The sequence below is a fragment of the Hemicordylus capensis genome, chromosome 2, assembly GCF_027244095.1.
Source record: "Hemicordylus capensis ecotype Gifberg chromosome 2, rHemCap1.1.pri, whole genome shotgun sequence".
In the NCBI taxonomy this organism is placed as follows: domain Eukaryota; kingdom Metazoa; phylum Chordata; class Lepidosauria; order Squamata; family Cordylidae; genus Hemicordylus; species Hemicordylus capensis.
Genome location: NC_069658.1, coordinates 252,358,905 through 252,384,335, shown reverse-complemented (window position 1 = coordinate 252,384,335; position 25,431 = coordinate 252,358,905). Strand labels below are relative to the sequence as shown.

Below are 25,431 nucleotides of genomic sequence, written 5' to 3'. Positions count from 1 at the left end.
CCTCCAGTCCCCGGTTCAGGACATCCACCGCCTCCCTAGGATCAGATGACAAGGAGAGATAGAGCTGAGTGTCATCCGCATATTGCTGACAATTCAGTCCAAATCCCTGGATGACCTCTCCCAGCGGCTTCATGTAGATGTTCAACAGCATGGGGGACAAGACCGAACCCTGCGGGACCCCACAGGCCAACGGCCACGGGGCCGAGCAGTAGTCCCCCAGCACCACCTTCTGGACCCTCCCCTCAAGAAAGGACCGGAACCACTGCAACGCAGTGCCTCCGATTCCCATACTCGAGAGGCGGCCCAGAAGGATACCATGGTCGATGGTATCGAACGCCGCCGAGAGGTCCAGCAGAACCAACAGGGATGCACTCCCCCTGTCTAGTTCCCGGCTTAGGTCATCCACTAGAGCGACCAAGGCAGTCTCAGTCCCATACCCGGGGCGGAAGCCAGATTGAAAAGTGTCCAGATAATCCATATCATCCAAGACCCTCTGCAGCTGGGACGCCACCACACGCTCCATCACCTTGCCCAAAAAGGGCAGGTTAGACACAGGTCTATAGTTGTCCAGGCTGGAGGGATCAAGGGAGGGCTTTTTTAATAGAGGTCTTACCACCGCCTCCTTAAGGCACGATGGCATCCTGCCCTCCCTTAATGAAGCATTAACCATCACCTCCAGCCATCTCCCTGTCCCCTCCCTGGCAGCTTTTATTAGCCATGAAGGGCAAGGGTCAAGAGCGCACGAAGTCGCCCGCACACTGCCCAGGATCTTGTCCACATCCTCAGGCCGCACCAACCGAAAAGAATCCAAAACAACAGGACCAGATGGTACCAAAGGCACGTCTGCCGGAACTGCCAAAACTCTGGAGTCCAGGTCAGCACGGATGCAAGCGACTTTATCTGCAAAGTGACAGGCAAACCGATCACAAAGAGCTGTAGATGGCTCCTTCCCCATTGTCCGGGGGGATGTGTGGAGCAATGTTTTCACCACACGAAACAGCTGTGTTTGCCTGCACTGAGCAGACGCAATGGAGGCGGAGAAAAAATGTTTCTTCGCCGCCCCCACCGCCACGGCGTAGTCCCTAAAATGGGTTCTAGCCCGTGTTCGATCGGATTCATGACGACTCTTCCTCCTGCGTCGCTCCAGCCGTCGTCCGAGTTGCTCCATCGCCCTAAGCTCCGAGGAAAACCAAGGAGCGGAACGGGCTCCACTAAGCCGGAGAGGGCGCTTGGGGGCAACCGTGTCAACAGCCCGGGCCATCTCTCCATTCCAGAGATCAACCAAGGCGTCGACAGGGTCACCAGCTCTGGACACTGGAAACTCCCCGAGGGCCGTCTGGAATCCAAGCGGATCCATAAGCCTCCGGGGGCGGACCATCTTAATCGGCCCACCACCCCTGCAGAGGGCAGACGGAGCAGTCAAACTAAACCCCACCAGGTGATGATCTGTCCATGACAAGGGAGTGGTCTCAAATTCCCCCACCTCCAGATCATTTATTTCCCGGTCGGCAAAAACCAGATCCAGAGTGTGTCCCGCCACGTGGGTAGGGCCCGATACCAATTGAGACAGGCCCATGGTTGCCATGGAGGGCATGAAATCCTGAGCCGCACCCACTAGGGGGGCCTCAGCGTGGACATTGAAATCCCCCAAAACAATAAGCCTGGAGGAACCCAAGGCCACCTCCGAGACCACCCCCACCAGCTCAGGTAGGGAGACTGAAGTGCAGCGGGGTGGTCGGTACACCAACAGAATCCCCAGCCTATCTCGGAGGCCCACCCTCAAGGACAAACACTCGAAATTCTGAGATTGCCTGACCGGGCACCTGGAAACGGGGAGGGTCTCTCGAAAGATGACTGCAACGCCTCCTCCCCGACCCTCCCCAACGCCTCCTCCCCGAGTTGTAGTCCAACAACAACCGGAGGGCCAAAATTGTGCAGCCCTGATGTAGCGAATAAGTGGTGGCACAACCAGCGCTGCCACTGCTGTTCCCATTGCAATAAAAGAGAGTAACAGCGGCAGCCCTGATCATGCCACTACTCGTTCTCTACAGCGCCATGGTTGCCTTCCGCAACCACAGCAGCCCTGACATTGCTGAGATGCTGCACATTATAGAAGCCACTGATCCTTGAAGGTCAGCTGCCTTTTACCTAGAATACGGGAAGAGGAAGCCATTTATTCTAGCTTCTTTCTCCCTAATTAGGCAGTTCCACATTCATAGAACCATAGAAATTTGGAAAGGACTTGGGAGCAGTGTTCCTTCTAAGGTGTGCGCATGGGCGTGAGCTCAAAAGTTTTTTGATGTCTGCTCAGTTAATTTTAGATCCCGCTCAGATTGAATCAGGAAGACCCCACTCTGAATGCATGTGTGCATATTCTGCCTTGATACTGCCGCCCAGAAAAAACCTCATTCCGCACACAGATGAAAAAAATTAGAGAGAACACTGCTTGGGAGTCATTTAGTCCAACCCCCTGCTCACTGTAAGATGTTGATACACCATCCATGACAGATGGCCACCCAGCCTCTGTTTCAAAACCTCCAGAGGAAGAGAGCCCAACCCTGTATGGGGCAAACTGTTGAACAGCATGCACCATTACGAAATTCCTCCTCATCTCCATCCTAAATCTGCTTTTCTTTGTCATTTCAACACATTGGTTCAAGTCCTACCCTCAGAAGCAAAAGAGAACAAGTCCTCTCCTCCTTCTGTGTGACAGCCTTTAGTATTGGAAGATGGCTGTTAATTATAACTTTTTTGCTATCTGCAACCAATATTAACATCATTGGATTAAGACATCTGAAAAAAAAGTCTCAATACAATTATACTTAAATATGTATAATAAAGCAACATAAGAAAAGTAGGGAGCAATTCTTAATTCATCCAATGATGAATTCTACAAATTATAGCACAAAACCACACCACTTACTATATTATTTCATTATTACAATCAGATAGCAACCAAATGATATAGAACTCATCTGAATGTCCAGGAAGTGTTCCTATCACAGGCTTTATTAGCTCTCTCCATGAATCTCGATATAATTGACAGTATAGAAACATATGCTCAATAGATTCAAGTACATTCATTCATTCATTCATTCATTCAACATATTTTTATACAGTGCAAAACACAAGTTCTCTGGGTGGTTTACAAAACAATAAAAACAACCAATAAAAAGATTGACACATTTTAACAATTACAATTTAAAAAGTTAAAACTATTAAAGCACACAATTAAAACAATATCTAATTCAAAGCCTGGGTGAACAAATGTGTCTTGAATGCCCTTTTAAAAGTTGTAAGAGATGGGGAGGCTTTTATTTCAGCAGGAAGTGTGTTCCAAAGCCTCAGGGCAGCAATGGAGAAGGCCCATCCCCAAGTAGCCACCAGATGAGCTGGTGGCAAGTGCAGACGGACCTCTCTAGATGATCTCAATGAGCGGTGTGGTTGTTGTTATTATTATTATTATTTCGATTTCTATACCGCCCTTCCAAAAATAGCTCAGGGCGGTTTACAAAGAGAAACAATAAATAAATAAGATGGCTCCCTGTCCCCAAAGGGCTCACATTCTAAAAAGAAACATAAGATAGACACCAGCAACAGTCACTGGAAGTACTGTGCTGGGGGTGGATAGGGCCAGTTACCCTGCTAAATAAAGAGAATCACCATGGTAAAAGGTGCCTCTTTGCCCAGTTAGCAGGGTTCACAGCAAAGTAGATGTTCTCTTAAATACACAGGGCCCCAAGCTGTTTAGGGCTTTATAGGTTATAACCCAAGCCTTGTATTTTGCCTGGAAACCTATTGGCAGCCAGTGTAGATCTTTTAAGATAAGAGTGATATGATCTCTCCAAGATGACCCAGAGACCAATCTGGCTCCCGCATTCTGGACTAACTGCAGTTTCCAGAACAAAGTTTCCAGAATGAACAAAGGCAGCCCCACATAGAGTGCATTGTAGTAGCCAAGTTTGGAGGTGACCAGTCATTTATCTCAAGAAATGGAGGTAGCTGGCATATCAGCCAAAGCTGATAAAAGGCACCTCTGGCCACTGCCTCAACCTGGGACACGAGGGAGAGTTTTGTGTCCAGAAGCACCCCCAGACTGCGTACCTGCTCCTTCTGTGATAGTGTGACCCCCATCCAGAACAAGCAGATCAAAATCATCTCCCGAGTTCTGAAACCGCACAATAAGTACCTCTGTCTTATCTGGATTCAGTCTCATTTTGTTACCTCGCATCCTGCCCATCACTGCCTCCAGGCAAGCATTAGGGAGGTTATGTCTTCTCCCGATGATGTTGACATGGAGAAATAGATTTGGGTGTCATCAGCATACTGATAGCACCGTGAACCAAATCTCCTGATGATCTCTCCCAGCAGTTTCATGTAGATGTTAAACAACATCAGAGACAATACAGAGCCCTGAGTGTCACCATACTGAAGTTCAGTTTTTGAAGAACAACAGTCCCCAAGAGACACCATCTGGAATCTGCCCGAGAGGGAAGAGTGGAACCACTGCAAAGCAGTGCCTCCCACCTCCTCAGATGCTCCAGAAGGATACTATGGTTGATAGTATCGAAAGCCCCCGGGAGGTCCAAAAGGACCAGCAGAGTCACACTTCCTCTGTCAATTCCCAATTGGAGATCATCCATCAGGCTGGTTAAGGAAGTCTCCACCCCATAGCCCCCCCAAAAGCTGGTCTGAAACAGGTCTAGATAATCAGTTTCATCCAGGACTGCCTGGAGTTGGGAGGCCACCACTCTCCTAATTACCTTGCCTAGCCACGGAAGGTTAGATACAGGCCTATGGTTGCTCAATTCTGAGGAATCCAGGGCAGGTTTCTTCATAAGTGGTCCAATAGTGGGCCTCCTTAAGAAAAGGAGGCATCCTGCCCTCCCTCAAAGAAGCATTTATGATCGCTACCAGGCCTTCCACAACAACCTCCCTGACAGATACTATTAGCCACATCTGGCAAGGGTCAAGAGAACAGGTGATAGGCTGCATTGCTCCAAGCAGCTTGTCTACACCCTCACAAGTCACAAACTGAAACTCATCCAGCCTAACCACATAAGGGGAGTTGCTGGATACCTCTGATTCAGGCACTGCAATAATTGTGGGGTCTAAATCCAAGTCGGCCTGAATACAAGATATTATATCCACACAAAAATCATTAAACACGTCACAGTGGGTAATAGATGGTTCCAAATTCTTATTCAAGGGAGGAGGGGCACTCACTAGCCCTCTCACAACCCTGGACAACTCCGCTGGACGTGAACTTGCGGACGCAATACAGGTAAAAAAGAATCGCTTCTTTGCCGCCCATATTGCCAGAGCATAAATCTTCAAATGTGCTCTATGTTGTAATCTCTCAGATTGACATCATCAGGGGGCATTTTTGTTCTCCAAAGTGAATTTTAGCATATCTTCCTTCCAAAACTGCTTAGCAAAGGGCATCAGAGCTTGCTTGCACATATGCTCTCCTATGTGATGCAGTTACAAGAGATGTGACATAATTAGTCAATCTACACCCCTGATTCTGGTGTCAACTCTTACTCTGAATGGGTTCTATTCAGGAATCCATGCTATATCATTCTATAAGAACATAAGAACATAAGAACAGCCCTGCTGGATCAGGCCCAAGGCCCATCTAGTCCACAGGAACATAGGAAACTGCCATATACTGAGTCAGACCATTGGTCTGTCTAGCTCAGTATTGTCTTCACAAACTGGCAGCGGCTTCTCCAAGGTTGCAGGCAGGAATCTCTCTCAGCCCTATCTTGGAGAAGCCAGGGAGGGAACTTGAAACCTTATGCTCTTCCTAGAGCAGCTTCATCCCCTGAGGGGAATATCTTGCAGTGCTCACACATCAAGTCTCTCATTCATATGCAACCAGGGCAGACCCTGCTTAGCTATGGGGACAAGTCATGCTTGCTACTACAAGACCAGCTCTTCTCTCCATCACCCTGTTTCGCACAGTGGCCCACCAGATGCTGCTGGAAGCCACAGGCAGGAGTTGAGGGGATGCCCTCTCTCCTGCTGTTACTCCCCCGCAACTGGTACTCAGAGGCATCCTGCCTTTGAGGCTGGAGGTGGCTTGTAGCCCTCCGACTAGTAGCTGATGATAGACCTATCTATCTATATCTGTTGGTAGTTGCTTAACCATTGACTTAACAGCCTACATTAACCTGAAATGATGAATCCAAACCAATGGTACTAAATTTCGTTTATGTAATTTGTTTCCAAAATGAGTTAAACTCATCTTTTAGAATTAAAGCAACCAGCCACACTGGATGTAACTTCACTTTAAGACAATAATGACATAAACAGATCTACATTCAAATCTCATTTTACACATACCAGTCTCCAACCATATAAAGGAATTAGAGGTTCCCCTTGCCATCTGCAGGATCTCCCTTAAAAAATTTGTTTGAACAGCTTCAATTATTAAAGCTATATTTATTGTAATTATTATCTATCTATCTGTATAATTCTCTAAGACATACCTGTCGCTAATGCCATGTGTGGCAGCTCTCACGGGAGTTCATCAGCTAGCTGCCACGAAGGGGAGAGGAAAGTAGCGGCGGACAGAGAAAACGGTGGAGTTGGCTGGGGGAAAAACAGTGGTGGCTGGGGGGAAGAAAACTGCGGTGGCCGGTGGGGGGAGAAAAGGGCCAGTGGGAGGAAACGATGGCGGGGGCGGGGGAGAAAACGGTATCGGGGGAGAGAAAATGGCAATGGTGAGAAAGAAAGCGGCGGCAGCCAGGGTGTGTGTGATGAAAATGGGGGGACCGCTGAGAGAGAGGCAGGAGGCGAACTAGAGGCACAGATGCTCTGCACCTGGGCCAGCTAGTAATTATAATTATTGTAAGGCACAAGTTGCACCCCATATAACACTTGGGAAATAACTTTGAACTCAAATAGTTTAAGGGCTGCTGGAACAAATTGTCATCCATTAACCTTATAACATTTCTGTATAGCAGATAAACTCCTTGATGCAGATTGAACCATATATTTTTAATGCATCTGTTTACTACCAGAAACTTGTAATACTATTCCCAAATATTTAAACACCTTAACCTGCTCTGTTTCATGACCATTTATGCACCACCTCCTCTTTGGGGGTTTGTTTGTTTGTTTGTTTGTTTGTTTGTTTGTTTGTTTTGGCAAAAGTCATTATTTTGGTCTTTTGATGATTTACCTGCAAACCCAGGTATATTTGGCCAATATCTTAAGCCCTATAGGAGTTAGCGACAAAATTGCCAGATTGTCCACACGCAACAGGATCAAAATATGTCTTTGAGCTAGTTTTGGAGGGTTCAGGGGAGAGGACATCAAGCATCTGGGAACGTTGTCAATGTGGAGATACATCCAATGGCATCATCCTGGCCTCCTTTCAAGTGCTGAAAGTGCTAGAGCGCCTAGTTGTGTGCCTTTGACCAGCGGTGGCAAGGGATGCGCCCCAGCTCCTCTGAAGCAGTGGACGTACAGTGGCTGCAGTCGATGGTCAAGCATCCTGATCTCCCAGACCCACATCTCATCACCCGGACCACTGGGGAGATGATGGCTCTGGATGACCAGCCTCTTCAGATTGCAGAGAACACTGCCTTCTGCTGGCTACTCCAGGTACTTGCCCTCAAGGACCACCTTCAGTCAGAGGGTGGTCCTCTCCCTGTTCTGGGCATGTAGGGAGCTCATGTCAGGTCTGCTGGAGTCAGCAGGGCCCAAAACCAGTGTGCAGTTCACCACCGACCTGTGGACCTGCATCAATGGAATGCTTGCTGCCGTCCTGTCTCTCACTACTCACTGGTGAGAGCAGGCGAGAGAGAGGACATCCGGTGCTGCTGCCATGGTGACCAGCCCCTCCCATGCAGTACAGGCCAGGTGCACTAAAGACATCCAGGTTGTTGGCTGTCACCACATCTTGTGGCAGAGAATTCCACAAGTTGATTATGTGTTGTGTGAAAAAGTACTCGATTTCCCGGTCCTCGATTTCCTGGCAATCAATTGCCGGGAAAATTGGTCCTCGATTTCCCGGCAATCAATTTCATGGGATGACTCCTGGTTCTAGTGTGATGGGAGAGGGAGAAGAATTTCTCTCAATCCACTTTCTCCACACCATGCATGGTTTTATAGACCTCTATCATATCTCCCCGCAGTCGTCTTTTTTCCAAACTAAAAAGCCCTAGGTGTTATAGAACTGCCTCATAAGAAAGGTGCTCTAGGCCCCTGATCATCTTGGTTGCCCTCTTCTGTACCTTTTCCAGTTCTACAATGTCCTTTTTGAGATGTGGTGACCAGAATTGTACGCAGTACTCCAAGTGTGGTCGCACCATAGTTTTGTATAAGGACATTAGAAGATTAGCAGTTTTATTTTCAATCCCCTTCCTAATGATCCCTAGCATGAAATTGGCCTTTTTCACAGCTGCCACACATTGAGTCGACACTTTCAATGAGCTGTCCACCACGACCCCAAGATCCTTCTCCTGGTCGGTCACCGACAGCTCAGATCCCATCAGTGTATAGTTGAAGCTGGGGATTTTCATCCCAGTGTGCATCACCTTACACTTGTCAACACTGAACTGCATTTGCCATTTTGTCGCCCACTCCCCAGTTTGGAGAGATCCTTTTGGAGCTCCTCACAATCTGTTTTGGATTTCACTACCTGAAAGAGTTTGATATCATCTGCAAATTTGGCCACCTCACTGCTTACCCCTACTTCTAGATCATTTATGAATAAATTAAAAAGCACCAGTCCCAGTATAGATCCCTGGGGGACCCCACTTCTTACTTCCCTCCATTGTGAAAACTCTCAATTTATACCTACCCTCTGTTTCCTTTCTTTCAAACAGTTAGCAATCCACACATGTACTTGTCCCCATGACCGCTAAGATTCCTCAGGAGTCTTTGATGAGGAACTTTGTCAAAAGCTTTTTGGAAGTCCAGGTATACTATGTTAACTAGATCACCTTGATCCACACACTTGTTGACACTCTCAAAGAACTCCAAAAGGTTTTTGAGGAAAGATTTACCTTTGCGGAAGCCATGCTGGTCTATGTGCTTTACAATTTTATCCTTGAAGATGCTTTCCATCAATTTGCCTGGAATGGACATTAAGCTAACACCACTCTGGGCTCCTTGGAGGAAGAGCGGGATATAAAATGTAATAAACAAACAAACAAACAAACACATTGAGGAATGGCTAACCAGGAAGCCAAACTTCAGGCGGGGCCTCATTTCCACTGACAATGGGTCCAATATGATGAAGGCAGTGCAGAAGCTGCACTGTGTGTCCATACACTGTATTACCCACACTCTGCACAGGTGATGGACGCCTGTGGCCTCAAGGAGGCCAAGGCATCCAGAGAGTGAGGCATCCTGCATACAGGTCCTGCTGCTTCCATAGTTGCACTTGTGGAGAGGTACCACAAGATTGTAGCCTATTTCCACTGGAGTGAGAAGGATAGGTGCTTGCTCCATGAGCAGCAGCGTGAGCTTGGCCTTCCTTGACAAATCATCCCTGGGATGTTGAGACCCGGTGGAACTCCACCCATCTCTTGCTCCAGAACCTGCCATACATAATCTGGACAGGAGGTGTGATTTGCAGGTGTATGACCTCTCCAATTCCGAGTGACAGCTCATCTCAGAGTCTGTCTCAGCACTCAATGAGGGGTGTGCAATTTGGATTTTTAGTGTTTCGATTTGGATCCAAATCAAAACACCCCTGATTTGTTTTTGGGTCAAAATCTGACCCATCCGAATCACCCCAGATTCGATTCGTATCCAGATTAATCCAAATCAGAATCTATTTGGATCAAAAAACGTGTTCCAGGGCCAAAAGAGTGGGATGGGGTGGTAGTGCCTAATGGGTGGGGGCTAACATCTAAATTGCAGACGAATTGAGCAAAGGGCTGATTTTTGGTGAATTGTTGAAGGTTTAGTGTCTTTGGGGCAGATTTGGGGCATAAAGTGGGATCTGGGGTGGAAGAGTGGGGTGGGGTGGTAGTGCCTAAGGGGTGGAGGCTACCACCCAAATTGCAGAGGGATTGGGCAAAGGGCTGATTTTTGGTGAATTGTTGGATTTTATGCATCTTTAAGGTTTTCCCCAGTAAGGTATAATGGAGGTGTATCACTTCACGTTGGGGGAAAGGGGTGGCCTAGAATGGTGTGGGGTTGGTGGTAGTGCCCAAGGTGGGCAAGAAAGCTACCAGATTTTTTTCAAAGGATTTCGGCAGAGGGCTGATTTTTGGTGATTTGTTGAAGTTTACGCATCTTTAAGGTTTTTCTCCATAGGGAATCATGTAGGTTTCAGCAGCCCCGTAACTGCACTTGGGGGGCGCTAGAGTGGTCCAGAGTGAGTGGCGGTGTGGTGAACAGAGGGTGCCAGCCACCCCCATGGGTTTCTAACCCATTGGGTATAGGGTTCTATTATTTCTGAGGTGTTCTGAGTGTAGATTCTCTGGTAGCAAATGAGATTTTCAATACAAACCTTGACTCCACTCTCATTGGTCAATATTTGCACAATATAAGTGGAAAATCAGACATCACCAAGGACTGGCAGTGGCTTAAGAATGGCAACTTGAAGAAAGAAACAGAGGGTTTAGTACTGGCTGCACAAGAACAGGCACTAAGAACAAATGCAATAAGAGCAAAAGTCGAAAAATCCACAAGAAACAGCAAGTGCTGCCTTTGTAAAGAAACAGATGAAACAGTGGACCACCTAATCAGTTGTTGTAAAAAGATCACACAGACTGACTATAAACAAAGGCATGACAAGGTAGCAGGGATGATACACTGGAACATCTGCAAAAAATATAAGCTACTGGTAGCCAAAAATTGGTGGGACCATAAAATTGAAAAAGTTGAAGAAAATGAAGATGTAAAAATATTATGGGACTTCCGACTACAAACAGACAAACATCTGCCACACAACACACCAGATATAACTGTAGTCGAGAAGAAAGAAAAACAAGTTAAAATAATTGACATAGCAATACCAGGGGATAGCAGAATAGAAGAAAAAGAAATAGAAAAAATCACCAAATACGAAGACCTACAAATTGAAATTGAAAGGCTGTGGCAGAAAAAGACCAAAATAATCCCAGTGGTAATTGGGGCCCTGGGTGCAGTTCCAAAAGACCTTGAAGAGCACCTCAACACCATAGGGGCCACAGAAATCACCATCAGCCAATTACAAAAAGCAACTTTACTGGGAACAGCCTATATTCTGCAATGTTATCTATAACAGCAATAACACTGACAATAAAATTCAGCCATCCCAGGTCCTTGGGAAGGACTCAATGTCTGGATAAAACAAACCAGTCAATAACACCTGTCTGACTGTGTAAATAAATAAATAAATAAATAATGATAATAAGTACTTTTGTGTTTTCCTCCATCCCCAGTTCTTGGCAACTGGGTAACCACAATTTTTAAAGTGTGCTGCCCCAATATCAACTGGGGTGCTTTTTGAAGTATTCTTGTAACCTACTGACTATTTCTTTTACCTGTAACTAAAAGCTGAGAGAGCCTCAGGTTGAAGCAGTCTGTAGCATTTGAATAGAGCTTTATTTTTCTTTCTGTTCTTTGCAGTTTTAACAAGCCTCTTTGAATGGATTCTTAACTCAGAAAAGGGGGGCTGGAAGGGGTCCACCCCCCTCTGGTGCATCATTTCTCATCCGTTTTCAGACCATGTGTAAGCTTGACGTGGAAGGTTTTTGTACTTTTCCAATAGTAAGAGGAGAGTTTCCCTGGAATTTCACCCAAGACCAGAGGGCGATAAACACTGTTGTTAAATTGGGTGTCATGGAAGTGAATAAACTACCAATATTACAGGAAAGTTTTGGGAGAAGCCTTTGCTAGAAACCTCAGAGGGGATGATTCAGCATTTTTCTTCCCCTCATGTGGGCTTGCTTTGAAACAAAGGGAGACCCGAGTTCAAATCCCTATTTAGCCATAATACTTGCTGGGTGACTCTGGGCCAGTCACTTCTCTCTCAGCCTAACCTACTTCACAAGGTTGTTGTGAGGAGAAACTTAAGTATGTCGTACACCACTCTGGGCTCCTTGAAGGAAGAGCGGGATATAAAATGTAAATCATCATCTGCATCATCAGCATCATCATCTAATTGTTTATTACTGTTCTGTATGTATAGACAGTTAAGTTAGGAAATTAAGATTCGTGTTCCCAACCTGTTTGAAACAGGAGCTGTCAACTCCTGTTTCCGGCCACCTGTCTCAATTTAAGGAGGTGGGTGTAGTCATCAGCCACCCCTCCCCTTAAAGAGTTAACCAGAAGTGAACACATCCTAACTGGCATGCTGGTGAACCCCAGGACTCAGCCAATCAGAACACTAGTTGGACCTAGAGAGCTGTTGGGAGGAAGAAGGCAGTTCTAACTGAGCCTTTTAAACATGGTGATTCTCTTTATTTAGCAGGGAGAGAGAAACTGGCCCTATCCACCCTCAGCACAGTACCCTCCAGTGACTGTTGCTGGTGTCTGTCTTAAGTTTCTTTTAGATTGTGAGCTCTTTGGGGACAGGGATCCATCTTATTTATTGATTTATTATTTTTTGATGTAAACTGCTTTGGAAACTGGTTGAAAAATGGTATATAAATGTTGTTGTTGTTGTTGTTGTTGTTAGAGGGGTATATGTTGCCATGAAGGATGGCTGCAGGAAAATGACTCTGCAGGTCCTGGAAAGCCAGGAGGGCAGGAAGCTTGAATTCTCAACTGGTGTTTGGTGAGTTCAAGAAAAGGAAGCCTGGGCTTTTGGTTTGTGTAGTTTAGTCTAGGGAAAAGCTTGTTTAGTCAGACTTTGTGTTGGAATTTCTGTTTCTTTGGTGTGTGCTTTGTAGATCCCTGATACTGTTCTATTATTGTTTACCTGTAACATAATTAAAATAAGAAACACTAGCCTACACCCATCCAACCTAGGGCATTGCAAAAGATTCTAAAAACATTTAAACGTGCTTAAGACAAACTATTTTTGTAATCTACTAAGTATTCTTAGCTGTATCTAAGAACGCTAGATGCCTCAGACAGAAGCAGTCTGTAGTAATTCAATAAAACTGGGGTTTGGGTTTTGTTTTTTTGGTCTTTTCTTTTTACAAACTCTCTGAGTTAGTTTTTAATTCTTGAAATGGGGGTGTGTGAAGGGGGATTTTCTCTGGTGCAAGCATGTCCTCAGACGTTCAGCAGCTATCAGTTTTTTCACCATATGTAGGCTTGGACATAGAAGATTTTTGTACTTTTCCAATAGCAAAATAAAGAGTTTTCCCTGGGATTCCACCCCAAGCCTAGGGAGGTTCAAGCTCTGTCGATAAAGTGGGGTGGTAGTGGTAGCCTTTGAACCTACCAACTGTACAGAAGAGTTTTAGGAAAAGCCTACCAATAGTACAGAAGAGTTTTAGGAAAAGCCAAGCCAGGCAGCTCGACAGGGATGATTCAGCATTTCTTCCCTCATGTGAGCTTGCTCTGAGACAAAGGCTTTAATCTGCTACAACTGTGAGCAACAATGCTACAAGAAAGGCCTTCTGCACAAAGCATTCTGTGCCTAGAAAGTGATAAAATTCATAACCTCTCATTTGATGACATCATAAATGACTTTGCTTTTAAAAATGAAATAAAATGTTTTAAGTTTTATATGAAATGCAAAGCAGACATAGTTCAGGTGGTTGTTGTTTTCAATTTAGATGAACTAAATTGAACAGTGTAAGCACTCTTGTGCTTTTGTACATTAGCATCTCTGATATTTTTAAAGTAAAAAATCAGAATTTATTTTCATTTAAAGGTATTTCTAAAGCAAATAGGCTAATTGCAATTTAACTGTTTTTCTTAGATTATTAGTTTTCCATTGCAACTTTGCCAAATATATAGGAAAAAAATTAAACCTTGATTACTTATATTTTTATTATCCTTTTTGTTATAAGGTATTTTTTAATGTAATAGGGCCGCAGTCTTCACATACCCTAGGGCCTCAGCATGTCTTAGTCCAGTCCTGCCTGTACTTGTGCATTTGGTTTTTCTTACCCAAATGCAGGACTCTACATTTGTCTCTCTCTCTCTACTGAATTTCATGTTGTTGGTTTGCTCACACACCAAGTAGGTAATATAATCAGTTCTAGGATCTTGCCAGGTATCGATGTTAACCTGGCTGGTCTGTAGTTTCCCAGCTCCTCCTTCCCCCTCATTTTGGAAAATTGGGATATTTGCCTAGCTCGGGTCTTCTGGCAATGTAGCCATTCTCCAGGAGTTTTCACAGATTACAGAAAGGAAGTCTGAGATTACATCTGCATGTTGCAAGTGCCCAGGAATCATCTCAATCTGGAGACAAACTCATTTAAGGTAGCCAGGAACTTTTACACAGGCTTTACTGTGAGTTTGCTGGGTGGCTTTACTGCGAACTTGAAGTTGTCCCAAAAAACTGACGCAAAAAGTGGATTTTTTTTACCCCAGATATAAATCGGGCTACTCTAATGTGCAGTTAAAAACCTGAATTGTGTGTGAACTGCTCCCCAATAACTTGCAGGGGCTTTGGGGTAAATCTGGCCGATATGTGAACGCACCCCCTCCATTCTGGAAGAGATGTGAATTTAAAAGCCCTGTGTGAAAAACTTCAAGGAGGCTTTAAACACAAAGCTTCTACCCCGAATCTACTTCACCAGGGGAATTTATTTTTTTTAACCGTTCAAATTTTTATTAACTTTTAACAATAATAATAATCATAACAATCATAACAATCATAATAAACACAAATTGACTTCCTGCGCACCTCTTTTCGTGATACCAACTATAAATTTTACCCTTATTGTAATATTAATTAAAGAAGAAAAACACACATTTAAACCTTCCACCACCATTAATCAACCCAACCTGCATTTCAAATTTCAAATCCTGCTGTAAGATCCATAGTAGGAAAATAATTCTTTAAATAAACCAAAAAAGGTTTCCAGTCTTCCTTGAAACGTTCTAAACTTTGGTCCACCCCGAATCTACTTCAGAGGAGAGTGTGTTCATTCACACACCAGCCAAACTTACCGCAAAGTCCCTTTGAAATTCTTGGACCCACTCCACACACAAATTGGGCTTTGTGATGCAAATTCTAGTTTATCTCGACGTATTTCTGGATTTTAAAAATGCTGGTTTTAAGCTACTTTTTCTGAAAACACTAGAGCAAATAGGAAGAGGCACTGACATAAAATCACTAGCATGATAAGATGGATGTATCTTTAGAAATGCAGATATGGCTCTTAAGGAAGTTCTCACTCTCCACCCCCACCCCACAGTTGGCTAGAAGGAAAACACAGAGCATGCCATGTGAAATTGTTTCAAAACAAAATCCGAGAGCTGAGAGGAGGGGCTGCTCCCCTTAATGTTGCGAGTGTAGTTCGAAGTGGCTTCGCTCAACAAAGGCTTTAAGCAGCTCCATCTTCTCTCTGTCATTACCATTTCACCACCTTCTCCAGGAAACTTTACAGACAGGGTCCGTCCCCCCCTCCGAATCCACTCTTGATTGGAGTGAGGCAGTCCACATATTCGCTGGATTTAACCCAACCTCCCTGTGGCCTATTAGGGACCAGGAAAGACAGGGCTTTGTTTTTCTCCGAAGGGAGACTGTGAATTGTGGCTTAGCCTGAATTATGTCTGGGGTTAAAAAATCCTCTATTTCTTTTAGCTTTTGAAAAAAACTCCAGGGCTTCTGCTTTCTCCAAAGTGTTGATGGAGGTGCTGATGGCTATGTGAAGGAGGTGCTGATGGCTATGGGAATGGTCCATCTAATCCCTCAAATTAAAATCCCTCAAATCTGCTGAGAAGCAGATGCACTCTTCAGATACCCCGAGGCATAGAGCCATGTGTGAAAAACCTCCAGGCAACAGACCCACCACTTTCTTGACCTTCCTCTTATTTTAGAAATATATTAAACAAAAAACCCACCCCCTTTTTTGGTTTGTTTTTGGCATCCCTTGGAAGTCTCAGCACAATCTGAGCCTTAGCCCCATTTCCTATGTGTATCCTTTTCTTGTTTCTTAATTGTTCAGAGAATTCTCTGTGCAACATGGAAAACACCAGTTGCTTTATAGTGCTTAACAAAACTACAGTGCGTACTTGTAAAACACACTGGTTCCTTGAAATGTCTTCTATCTTTCCTTGTTATCGAAATTGTTTGTGCTTGTGCCATAAGTATCTTGCTTTTTAGAATCTCCAATCCCTCTTGGAATCTTTATGGCTTTCGGATTTCTAGCCATTGGATCTTAAATAGATTTTCTCTGGGCACCTTAAAATCAGCTTTTCTGAAATGTGGGTCTGAATTCCTTAATTCCAAGATAATGTGACCACTACCACTGACCGTCAGTGGTGGCAGGTGGTTCTTTGGACTGGGAGTGTGCTAGGCAGGGCAGGTGATGGGTGGAGCCATAGATAGTGAGAGGTGGAGCCAATTGTGAGTAGTACAGGAGACAAAGCCAACTGCGGGCATTGCAAAGGTGGAGCCAGGGCTAGGCTGCTACCTTAGCGATAACTGGCAAAGTGTAGAATTGTAGCTAGCATGAGTGGGATCAAAATATAAACACACACAAGCACAGAAATCCTCAATTGCTTATCAGAAACATGGAAAACACCAGTTGCTTTATAGTGCTTAACAAAACTACAGTGTGTATTTGTAAAACACAGTGTGTAGAAAACAAGCACACACAAAGGAAAAGAACTGTACAAGCCACATGTAAAGCATAGGCAAGCTACAAAAGGCTGCTTCTGTGGAGAGTAAATGCATTCTGAAGTCACCTGGGAATTTTACACACAGCAGGCTTTACCTCAAGTTTACTAGGAGGCTTTACTGTGAACTGGAAGTTGTCCCCAAAAACCCACACAAATAGTGAATTTGTTTACCCTGGATATAGATCGGGCTATACTCTAACGTGCTGTAAAAAAAACTTGAATTGTGTGTGAACTGCTCCCTGATAACTCGCAAGGATTTCAGGGTAAATCTGGCTGATATGTGAACGCACCCCCTCCATTCTGGAGAAGATGCAAGTTAAAGGGCTGTAAAAGCCCCTTAAAAACCCTTCCTGGGCCATTCCCAGATGGCAATTTCACTTTGATTCATAACAGGAAAGGCAGGCAGTGTGCGTTCACATGTCGTTCAGATTTACATTAAAGTCCCTGCTAGTGATCAGGGAGCACTCCATAGGCGATTTGGGTTTTTCATTGCACATTGGAGCTTACCCCGTTTATCTCTGGAATAAAAAAAATCCACTTTTTGTTTTTTTGGCAAATTTGAAATATCGAATATGCACCATCTCACAATATTTCACTCCCCTTAATACTGCAATAAAGCCTGCTGTCTGGGAAAGGTCCAGGGCAACAATGCCTGCCTAATTATTTAAAAAATGAATACTACGAATAATAAATAACAAGAAAGAACTCTGAACCAGAGTAGTACAGTGGTTAGTATTCTGGATTAGACTGGGCCATTCAGCCACGAAACTCACTGAGTGACTCTGAGTCAGTCACTTATCTCTCAGCATAACCTTCCTCGCAGGACTGTTGAGAGGATAAATGTAATTATGTGCATTATCTGGGCTTCTTAGAGGAAGCACAGGCTATACATGTAAAAGTATATACATCTAACCCCACAAGTAAAGCAGAGACCAGCTACAAAAGTGGAGAATACATGCATTCTGAAGTTATAAGGGCAGCTCTGCCTGCCTATTTCAATAATGCATACATAAATAATAGAAAAATCACAGGTTTTTCAATTATGCTTGCTGCAGCTATGAACCATCTCCTGTAACTTAGAAGACACCATGCAAAGCAAAGATACATGGGGACACCCTCTCCCCACTCCATGCCTACTAAACAGCTGGGTGCCACTCTCTGCCTGCCTTGGGTGCCCAACATTTAGCCTGGTTTTCCATCCTAGCAAACAACATCTTAGCAAGCCATATCTGCCAGTGGACATATCAATGTTACAATACTGGTCACAATCCAGAGAAAACCCTGGTTAGCTCTCTGCATAGCAAATGGAATTTTTAAATTATGTTCCTTCCAACAGAATCCATTCCTTTTCTACACCACACCCACATGGGAAGCCACTCTGCAATTATCTGAAAAGTTAGCCTATGAAGTCCATGAGTATACACTAAAAGAAGTTTCTGGCTTCTTATGCCAGTTTATAATACAATTAGCCCAGACTTACAGTTGTTTATTATTATTATTATTATTATTATTATTATTATTATTATTATTAATTCAATTTCTATACCGCCTTTTCAAAAATGGCTCAGGGTGGTTTGCTGTTCTTTCCAGTATTTTATGTGACCTCATTTTAGGAATTGGCCATAACACTTTGCATGAAGATCAGATTAGAGAGCCAGAGGCGTACTTCTTATTGTTTATTATTATTTATTTTTTCCATTTATATGCTGCCCTTCCAAAATGGCCACGGACCTTGGGGATTTGGTCCATGGCGTCCTGTCTCCAGGGGGCCCTCCAAAGGTTCTGGGAGGCCTCCCCAGAGCCCTGTCGCTGCCCCTCACCAACTGCCCTGCCACACAAATTACATATTTTTAAAACTCTTTTTCAACTGCCGCTGCAAGGCAGGGGTGGGGGCAGCCAGTGGATTGCATGGCATGGGCACTCGAGGGGAGACCAAGGCAGGGGAAGTGGAAGTGATGGCAAGAGCTCCTTCCTTGAGCCCGCCTGCCAGCCAAATAAGAGATTGGGCCATTTCTGGCCCATTTAGGGGCTCTTTGCACATGCAGGCACATGTGCAGAGGCCCAAAGGAAAAGCTACCGAGGTTATCCTCTTACCTTGCTTCCACACAAATGAAAACTGGGAGCACACACAGCTCCCAAACCCAGGTAGAACAGTTTTTGATTGTATGAATGACCTCAACAATTTTTTAAAGTTCTTTGATGTTAGAAATCAGGGGGTCATCTTAAATTCAGAGTCCTACACCTTTCAGGTAAATAGGAAGTATACCTAAATTCAGAGCTGTCTTCTATTCGAGTAAATACAAGTATTACTACGGCCTGCCCCTTTGAAAGTTTGGCAGTCCGATTCAGGAAAGCAACATCTAGTTCTTCTACTTGGCCAGATGGTCTATGGGAAATGTGTGCAGTGGTATTATTTTTATTTATCTCTCACTTCATTTTTATCCAGACACTTTCAGCTGGGCCTCCATGCTCAGATTCATGGATTTCTGTGCAGATGTATATGTTATTTACATAGCATGCAACTCCTCCTTACTAGACTTTTTTATCTTGAGTTCATCTTATTATCTGTGCAGTATCCTCATAAGGAACATGAACCCACAGAGTGGTATATGCTTTGGATAGTAGCCTTGCGCACTGCAGTTTTCTGTTATAGCTTGGAGGTAATCTAAATACTGGGGTATGAGAAGTCATCTAAACAGAGGTATCCACGCCAGCCTTACCGCATTGACGCCAGAGAACTGCTGGCCCACCGTCAGGATGATGGAGCAGAGAAGTGGCCAGCGCAGGCTTCGAGAGCATAGCAGCTTATGAACTCTCATCCCCTTTTCTTCCTGCTCACAGTGGTCCTCCTGATGGAGCTCTTCGATCTCATCCTCCGTATAGTGTGAACCTCTCAGCCTCTTCAAGACTGGATAGGAAGAGAAGAGGGGAGGATTTGAAATGTTGGGGGGACACACTGGGCTAGGAGACATTTGGGTACCACAGAAAACCCAGGATTCAAGAGGCCTTAAGCTAAGGAGAACTGCAGCATCCTGTAAGAGGTGGGGTGAAGAGACCTGTATACTGAGACTTTCACAGAAAAGGAAAAATTGTAGCACTTGATGTGCAGTGAGCCCTTTTCTGGTCTTGGCAAGTGCTCAGCCTTAGAAAACCAAACAACCCAACGTGACTAGAACAGTAGAAAAAGGAGTACTCAAACCATCAACTTAACTCCCACAATTAATTTATCTGGTAGACATATCGGAGCCAAAGTGGCTTGCACACTAAACATAAGAAAGTACATCAAAATGTAACAAGGAGTCTTCCCCCAGTTGTATAGTACAGCTTCACATATAGGAATAACCAGTTCTTATCCTGTAGAGCTGTTAGTCCACAGTAGAGATACAAATCCCGTGGAATCCAGTGGGGAAGATGTTCCTCTTCATAGTATGATAATGTGGTAATACATCTCCTTCTCCATCCATTCCAAGTGGAGACAATACGTGTAATGTAATCATACGCTTTCAAGACCAAGTCCATGTGCAATACGCCAAATAATATACCATATTACAGACTTTCCGGATATTAATCTGTTTCATAACTGTCTATTTCTTCAGATATGCCTAAACAAGAAAACAACACATCACATCATATAGAATCTCATATCTATTCAGTCTCCTAACGAATGCTGACCTTCCCACATACAAATCAAATTCAAAACACTCACCATTCTAAGTATAAGCAATGCATGCTTTCATTCTGATTCAATGCATGCCTTATCTCACCACGGTGTTTAGACTAATACGCCTGTGGAGGCATGCTTACAACCTCTAGGTACCTAAGGAAGGGAGTACCTAGAGGTTGTAAGCATGTCTCCACAGGCGTATTAGTCTAAACACCATGGTGAGATAAGGCCAGCTCCAATATGGCTACCAGATAAATTAATTGTGGGAGTTAAGTTGATGGTTTGAGTACTCCTTTGTCTACTGTTCTAGTCATGTTGGGTTGTTTGCTTTTCTTTGTATGTATCTCGTGACTCCTGTTGATTTAGAAACACAAGTGCTCAGCCTTGCCATCTTCTGGAGCCAATCCTGGGGCATTTCCAGATGGAGAAATACTCTGTTTGAAAAAGTAAGTGTTGGCATTTATCAACTCTCTTTCCACATGATGCAGCTTGGGGGAGAGCCACCCACTCTTTCTCCAAGGAGTCCAAAGCAGTGAGGTTTATTTTCAAAGCAACCCTGGGATGTAGGTTAGGCTTGAGTTAAGTGATTGGCCCAGAGTGATTTTTTTTAGAAGCATTAGAACCATGTGATCATCTGAGAAGGATCAATAACGGTGTTATAGTCCACATGAGAGGAGGGCAATTGTCTCTCCAGCCTGAAAGGTTATTACAGTTACTTGCATTTTTGTGCTTTGCAGGGCCATTTTACCTTGCTTTGCTTCCCTTTCCTTCTTCTTTTGAATCAGTAGATACCTTGGGCTTTCTGGGAGGAATAGCAGTAGGAAGAGCTGAAATAATGACCCGATCCCAGTTAGGCCAACAAGGATTGGTGAACCTGAGCAAGAAGACATATTTATGAACTGTGACGGTGACACTCATCTGATCTGCTCCAGGATCCAGGGATGCACCGCTCTATTTTACCTTGTTCATTCCCCAGGAATTCAGGAAAACTAACAGTCTGACCCATAGCGACACCGAGAGACATAAAGACCAAGCACATTTCGATAATGCCTCCTCTCAGGTTTACAGGGGCAATCTCTCCAAGGTACATTGGAGCAACAATGGTCAAAATGCCTAGTTGGATGATAAGTCAAGAATTAATGCACAGCATAGCCTTATTCAGACATTATGTTGTACCTGTATTAAGATGTCTGTACGCTTGAACATGTGTTTATGTGAATAACCATTCATTTTAAAAGTGAACTTGGTACAAGCCTGCTGATATGCAAGATACAGATAGGCAGTGTACAGCTGCCTTCAGCAGTACATGCACAACAGTACCTACAAACAGATCTATCTCTGTGTACACTGTACACAGACTGTACAAGTGCTGAACATAACATGTGAACAGAGTTAATTACCAGAGTTGAGTATCATCGATGATCTGTGCAGGGGTCAGCGAGAGAATAAATAAAATAAGTTCTCGCTTATAATAAATAATCTCTCTTATTAAAATAATAAGAGCAAAGGGCACAAAGTCTTGGCAGATTTTAACCGTTTCTTTTCTTTTCTTTTCTTTTTTAAAGGAAACCATTCAATCCAGGATTCAGACTCACCTGTGCTTATTCCAGCAGCAAAGCGTGTAGCAAAGGATAATGGGAAAGAGTTTATCACTTTGAACCAACACAATAAGACAGCACAGAGTACAGACAAAATGTCATTTAGCATCATGGTACCTTTCCTAAAAAAGACAATGAAAGGAGAGGTGGGATCACAATAAATGTATGGTGGCATCAAAGGAGGAGCAGAAAAAGACTGGAGAGGGAGCAGCATAACAGAACTGCAATAGGGTCCTGATCTTTTTATGCATAATCTGGTGTTTGGGAAGGGATATCAAAGGAAGGGACAAGGAGCTTTGCAACACACTGAATCTCCAAGCCCCAACCACCATAAACCTTGCTTAACCTCCTCCTTTGACTGCTTTAGATTTCAGTGGATGTTGCCCACACATTTGCATAAGGGCTACAAACTTGACCTTTCAGTCCTGCTTTGCAACATTATTTCATTACAGGAATTGTTTGGGATTGGGCCTGAAACCTTCTGCATGAAAAATATGTGGTCCTTCCCCAATCATCTTTTACAGTATATTAATGGAACTGGAGATTAATCTTAGATGAAAGAATCAATGGAAGCCAAATTGCAGGTGGTATTAACTAGTTGTTGGAGGGCATGTTCCTTCACTGCCCTCCCTCTGCATTTCCTCTTTCCTCTTATAAGGAAAAGATATTGGTGATGGGACAAAATCACATTTACTGTTTCTCCCAAGTTGTTCTAATTGATTGAATGCTACTGGCCAGTTGAGGGAGAAGGCATCACACATGTATTTTACGAAATATTATTGTACATAAGAACAGCCCTGCTGGATTGTTGGAGATGGAGTTCCAGTGCATCGTCCTTTTACACCAACTATCCTAATGACCACTAGGCGCATTGGGAATAGAGGTAGTTAGTGAGGGTCTCTTTACCTGTCCCTGCTTGCCTCTACTCTATGACCCCTGCCTTGACTCTTCAGGTACTTACTGTATTGAGTCAGTCCTCTTCCTTTCCTCCAAGAGAGAAGATGGAAACATCTCTCTCTCACCCCCTTCCTATTCATTACGTAGCTGATAGTTAGGATAGTTCTTTCCTGTCCTAAATGTACTTCACCAATAAACTAGTTAAGTAACTTAGAATCTGCAGTGATCTCCATGCATGTTATTGAAATAGCTGCAACAATTAAACTCTGTACTCTGTAACTGGAGTGGTAGCTTCCTTGGTGCATTGCTGAATAATTACAAATCCCAACATAGATCAGGCTGGAGGCCTGTCAAGTCCAGCATCCTGTTTCACACAGTGGCCCACTAGATACCTCTGGGAAGCCCCAGGCAAGACGTGAGGGCATGCTCTCCATACTCCTGTTGCTCCCATGCAACTGGTATTTAGAGGCATCTTGCCTCTGAGGTGGCCTATAGCCACCAAACTAGTAGCCATTAATAGACCTGCCCTCCGTGAATTTGTCTAAGCCCCTTTTAAAGCCATCCAAGCTAGTGGCCATTACCACAGGGGCAGAGCCACCATTGTGCAAATGGGTTCAAAGAACCTGGGCCGCTCCCCCAAAGGGCTGCTGCCACTCCCCCCCCATTACTTGAGCAAGGGCATGCCCAAGCTGTGTGCAGGCACCCCTCTTAAAGTCTCAGGCCTGGGGGGGGGGGTGCTGCCATGATCCTAACTCTGGGCAGGAGAAGATGTCCAGCCTCTGGAGTGCTGCTCTGTCCACACAATTTCCTGAACTGTGCTGACGCTGAGTCTAGAAGACTCCAGCAAGTTGCTCTGAGGCAGGCTGAGCAGAGCAGCTCTGAGAATCGAAGGCAGGGGCTGCTGCTGGGCGGCCAAATGAGCAAGTGAGGGACTACTCTGTGAAGAGAAGACACAGCTTCAGGAGGTGAGCAAGCTTTTCTAAACATCTAGCCTATTCCCGCTTCAAACTAACTAACAGGAGAAGGGGAGATTTTCAGAGGCTGGTTTCTCTTTAAGGCATAGGTGTGTATGGATTTGACAGAAGGTTTGGATGGCATGCGTATCTGTGGTACGAAAAAACTAAAATACATAAAGACTTTTTGAACCACTATGTGAGAAGGAGTTTAATGAGGGTGTGGTTAAAATATAAAAATTGGTTGGAACCTAAAACTCCGTTATGGATATCTCCGATTGAAGCTTTATCACGCAAAGAAGTAAATATGCAAATGTTTTGGGGTACTTATAGGGACTTGTTGCATTTCCAGGAAAAGGATTGTAAGTTAAAAAGTTTAACTGAAATACAAAATTTGGTTAGAGATTGGTTTCAGTATCATCAGTTAAATGAGATATATAAGAAAGACACTAATGTTGGATTTGAGGATCAGATGTCAAATTTTGAGAAGGAATTATGTCAAAATGATGAAAAATTAGTTTCTAAAATGTATAAACTGTTGCTTCTGGAGGAGACAAGAGAGGAAGTGGTTAAAACGACCATGATAAAGTGGGCTCAAGATGTGGGGCGTAATATAGAAATGGTAGCCTGGGAAAAGTTATGGAAAAATGATTTAAAATTTACTGCATGTTATGCTTTAAAAGAAAATTATTATAAAATGATGTATAGATGGTACTTGACACCAAAAAAATTGGCATTAATGTATTAAAATGTTTCAAACAAATGTTGGAAGTGTGGACATTTTGAAGGTACTTTCTTTCATATGTGGTGGACCTGTGGGAAGGCTAAGGCCTATTGGGATATGATATATAATGAGTTAAAGAAAATATTTAAAATGATATTTCCTAAGAAGCCAGAATCCTTCCTGCTGGGAATAACACAAGGAGTAATTTCTACAAATAACTTAACATTCTTCATGTATGCTTCTACGGCGGCCAGAATAATATACGCACAGAAATGGAAGAGTAATGAACTGCCTTCAAAAGAAGATTGGCTGATAAAAATTTTGGACTATGCGGAGATGGCAAAACTGACAACACTGATAAGAGACCAAAACTTAGAATCTTTCAAAGAAGATTTGAAACCATTTTTGTTGTATTTAAAAAATTATTTTCCTACTATGGATCTTACAGCTGGATTTGAAATTTTTTAAAAAATGCAGGTTGGTTTGATTAACTGTGTTTATAAGGGTTTCAATTTATGTTTTGAATTATGACTATAGCAAAGGTAAATTTTATAACTGATGTTTCACAAAGAGAGGTGCGTGGGAAGTCCACTTATGTTTATTTTGTTTGTTATGAATGAATATTATTATTGTTAAAATCAATAAAAATTGAATTTGGGGGGCAAATTGAATTTGGGGGGCAAATGTGGACACTGGGTGTGTGTGATTTGCCAGGGCTAGAAACTCCAGTGTTTGTCCCTGCCTGGAGGGGTTGGAGTCAGCCAGGGCTGGGGGAGGCCCCACATTCCTTTGACATTCCTCTGACTCACATCCTGTGTCTCAGTTGGAAGACTACACTCTACATAAGAGGTGAAGGCCCCAGAGCATAGCCAACAGGGATAGCAAACAGGA

At 43.8% G+C, this 25,431-nt stretch overlaps 1 protein-coding gene across 7 annotated transcripts in view; it reads right to left on the bottom strand.

Annotated features, from left to right (window-relative positions):
* LOC128341924 (solute carrier family 2, facilitated glucose transporter member 5-like) overlaps positions 1-25,431 on the bottom strand; it is a 50,621-nt gene that overhangs the window by 6,736 nt on the left and 18,454 nt on the right. For 6 of the 7 annotated variants that reach the window (XM_053288582.1, XM_053288579.1, XM_053288586.1 and 3 more), the window contains 4 exons: positions 21,964-22,088; positions 21,329-21,481; positions 21,117-21,242; positions 19,425-19,612 (listed from right to left, as the gene is read on the bottom strand). In XM_053288582.1, coding sequence (XP_053144557.1) covers positions 19,425-19,612; positions 21,117-21,242; positions 21,329-21,481; positions 21,964-22,088 — 592 coding nt within the window. The remainder of the gene's footprint in view (positions 1-19,424; positions 19,613-21,116; positions 21,243-21,328; positions 21,482-21,963; positions 22,089-25,431) is intronic. The other variant, XM_053288581.1, reaches the window with a different exon arrangement.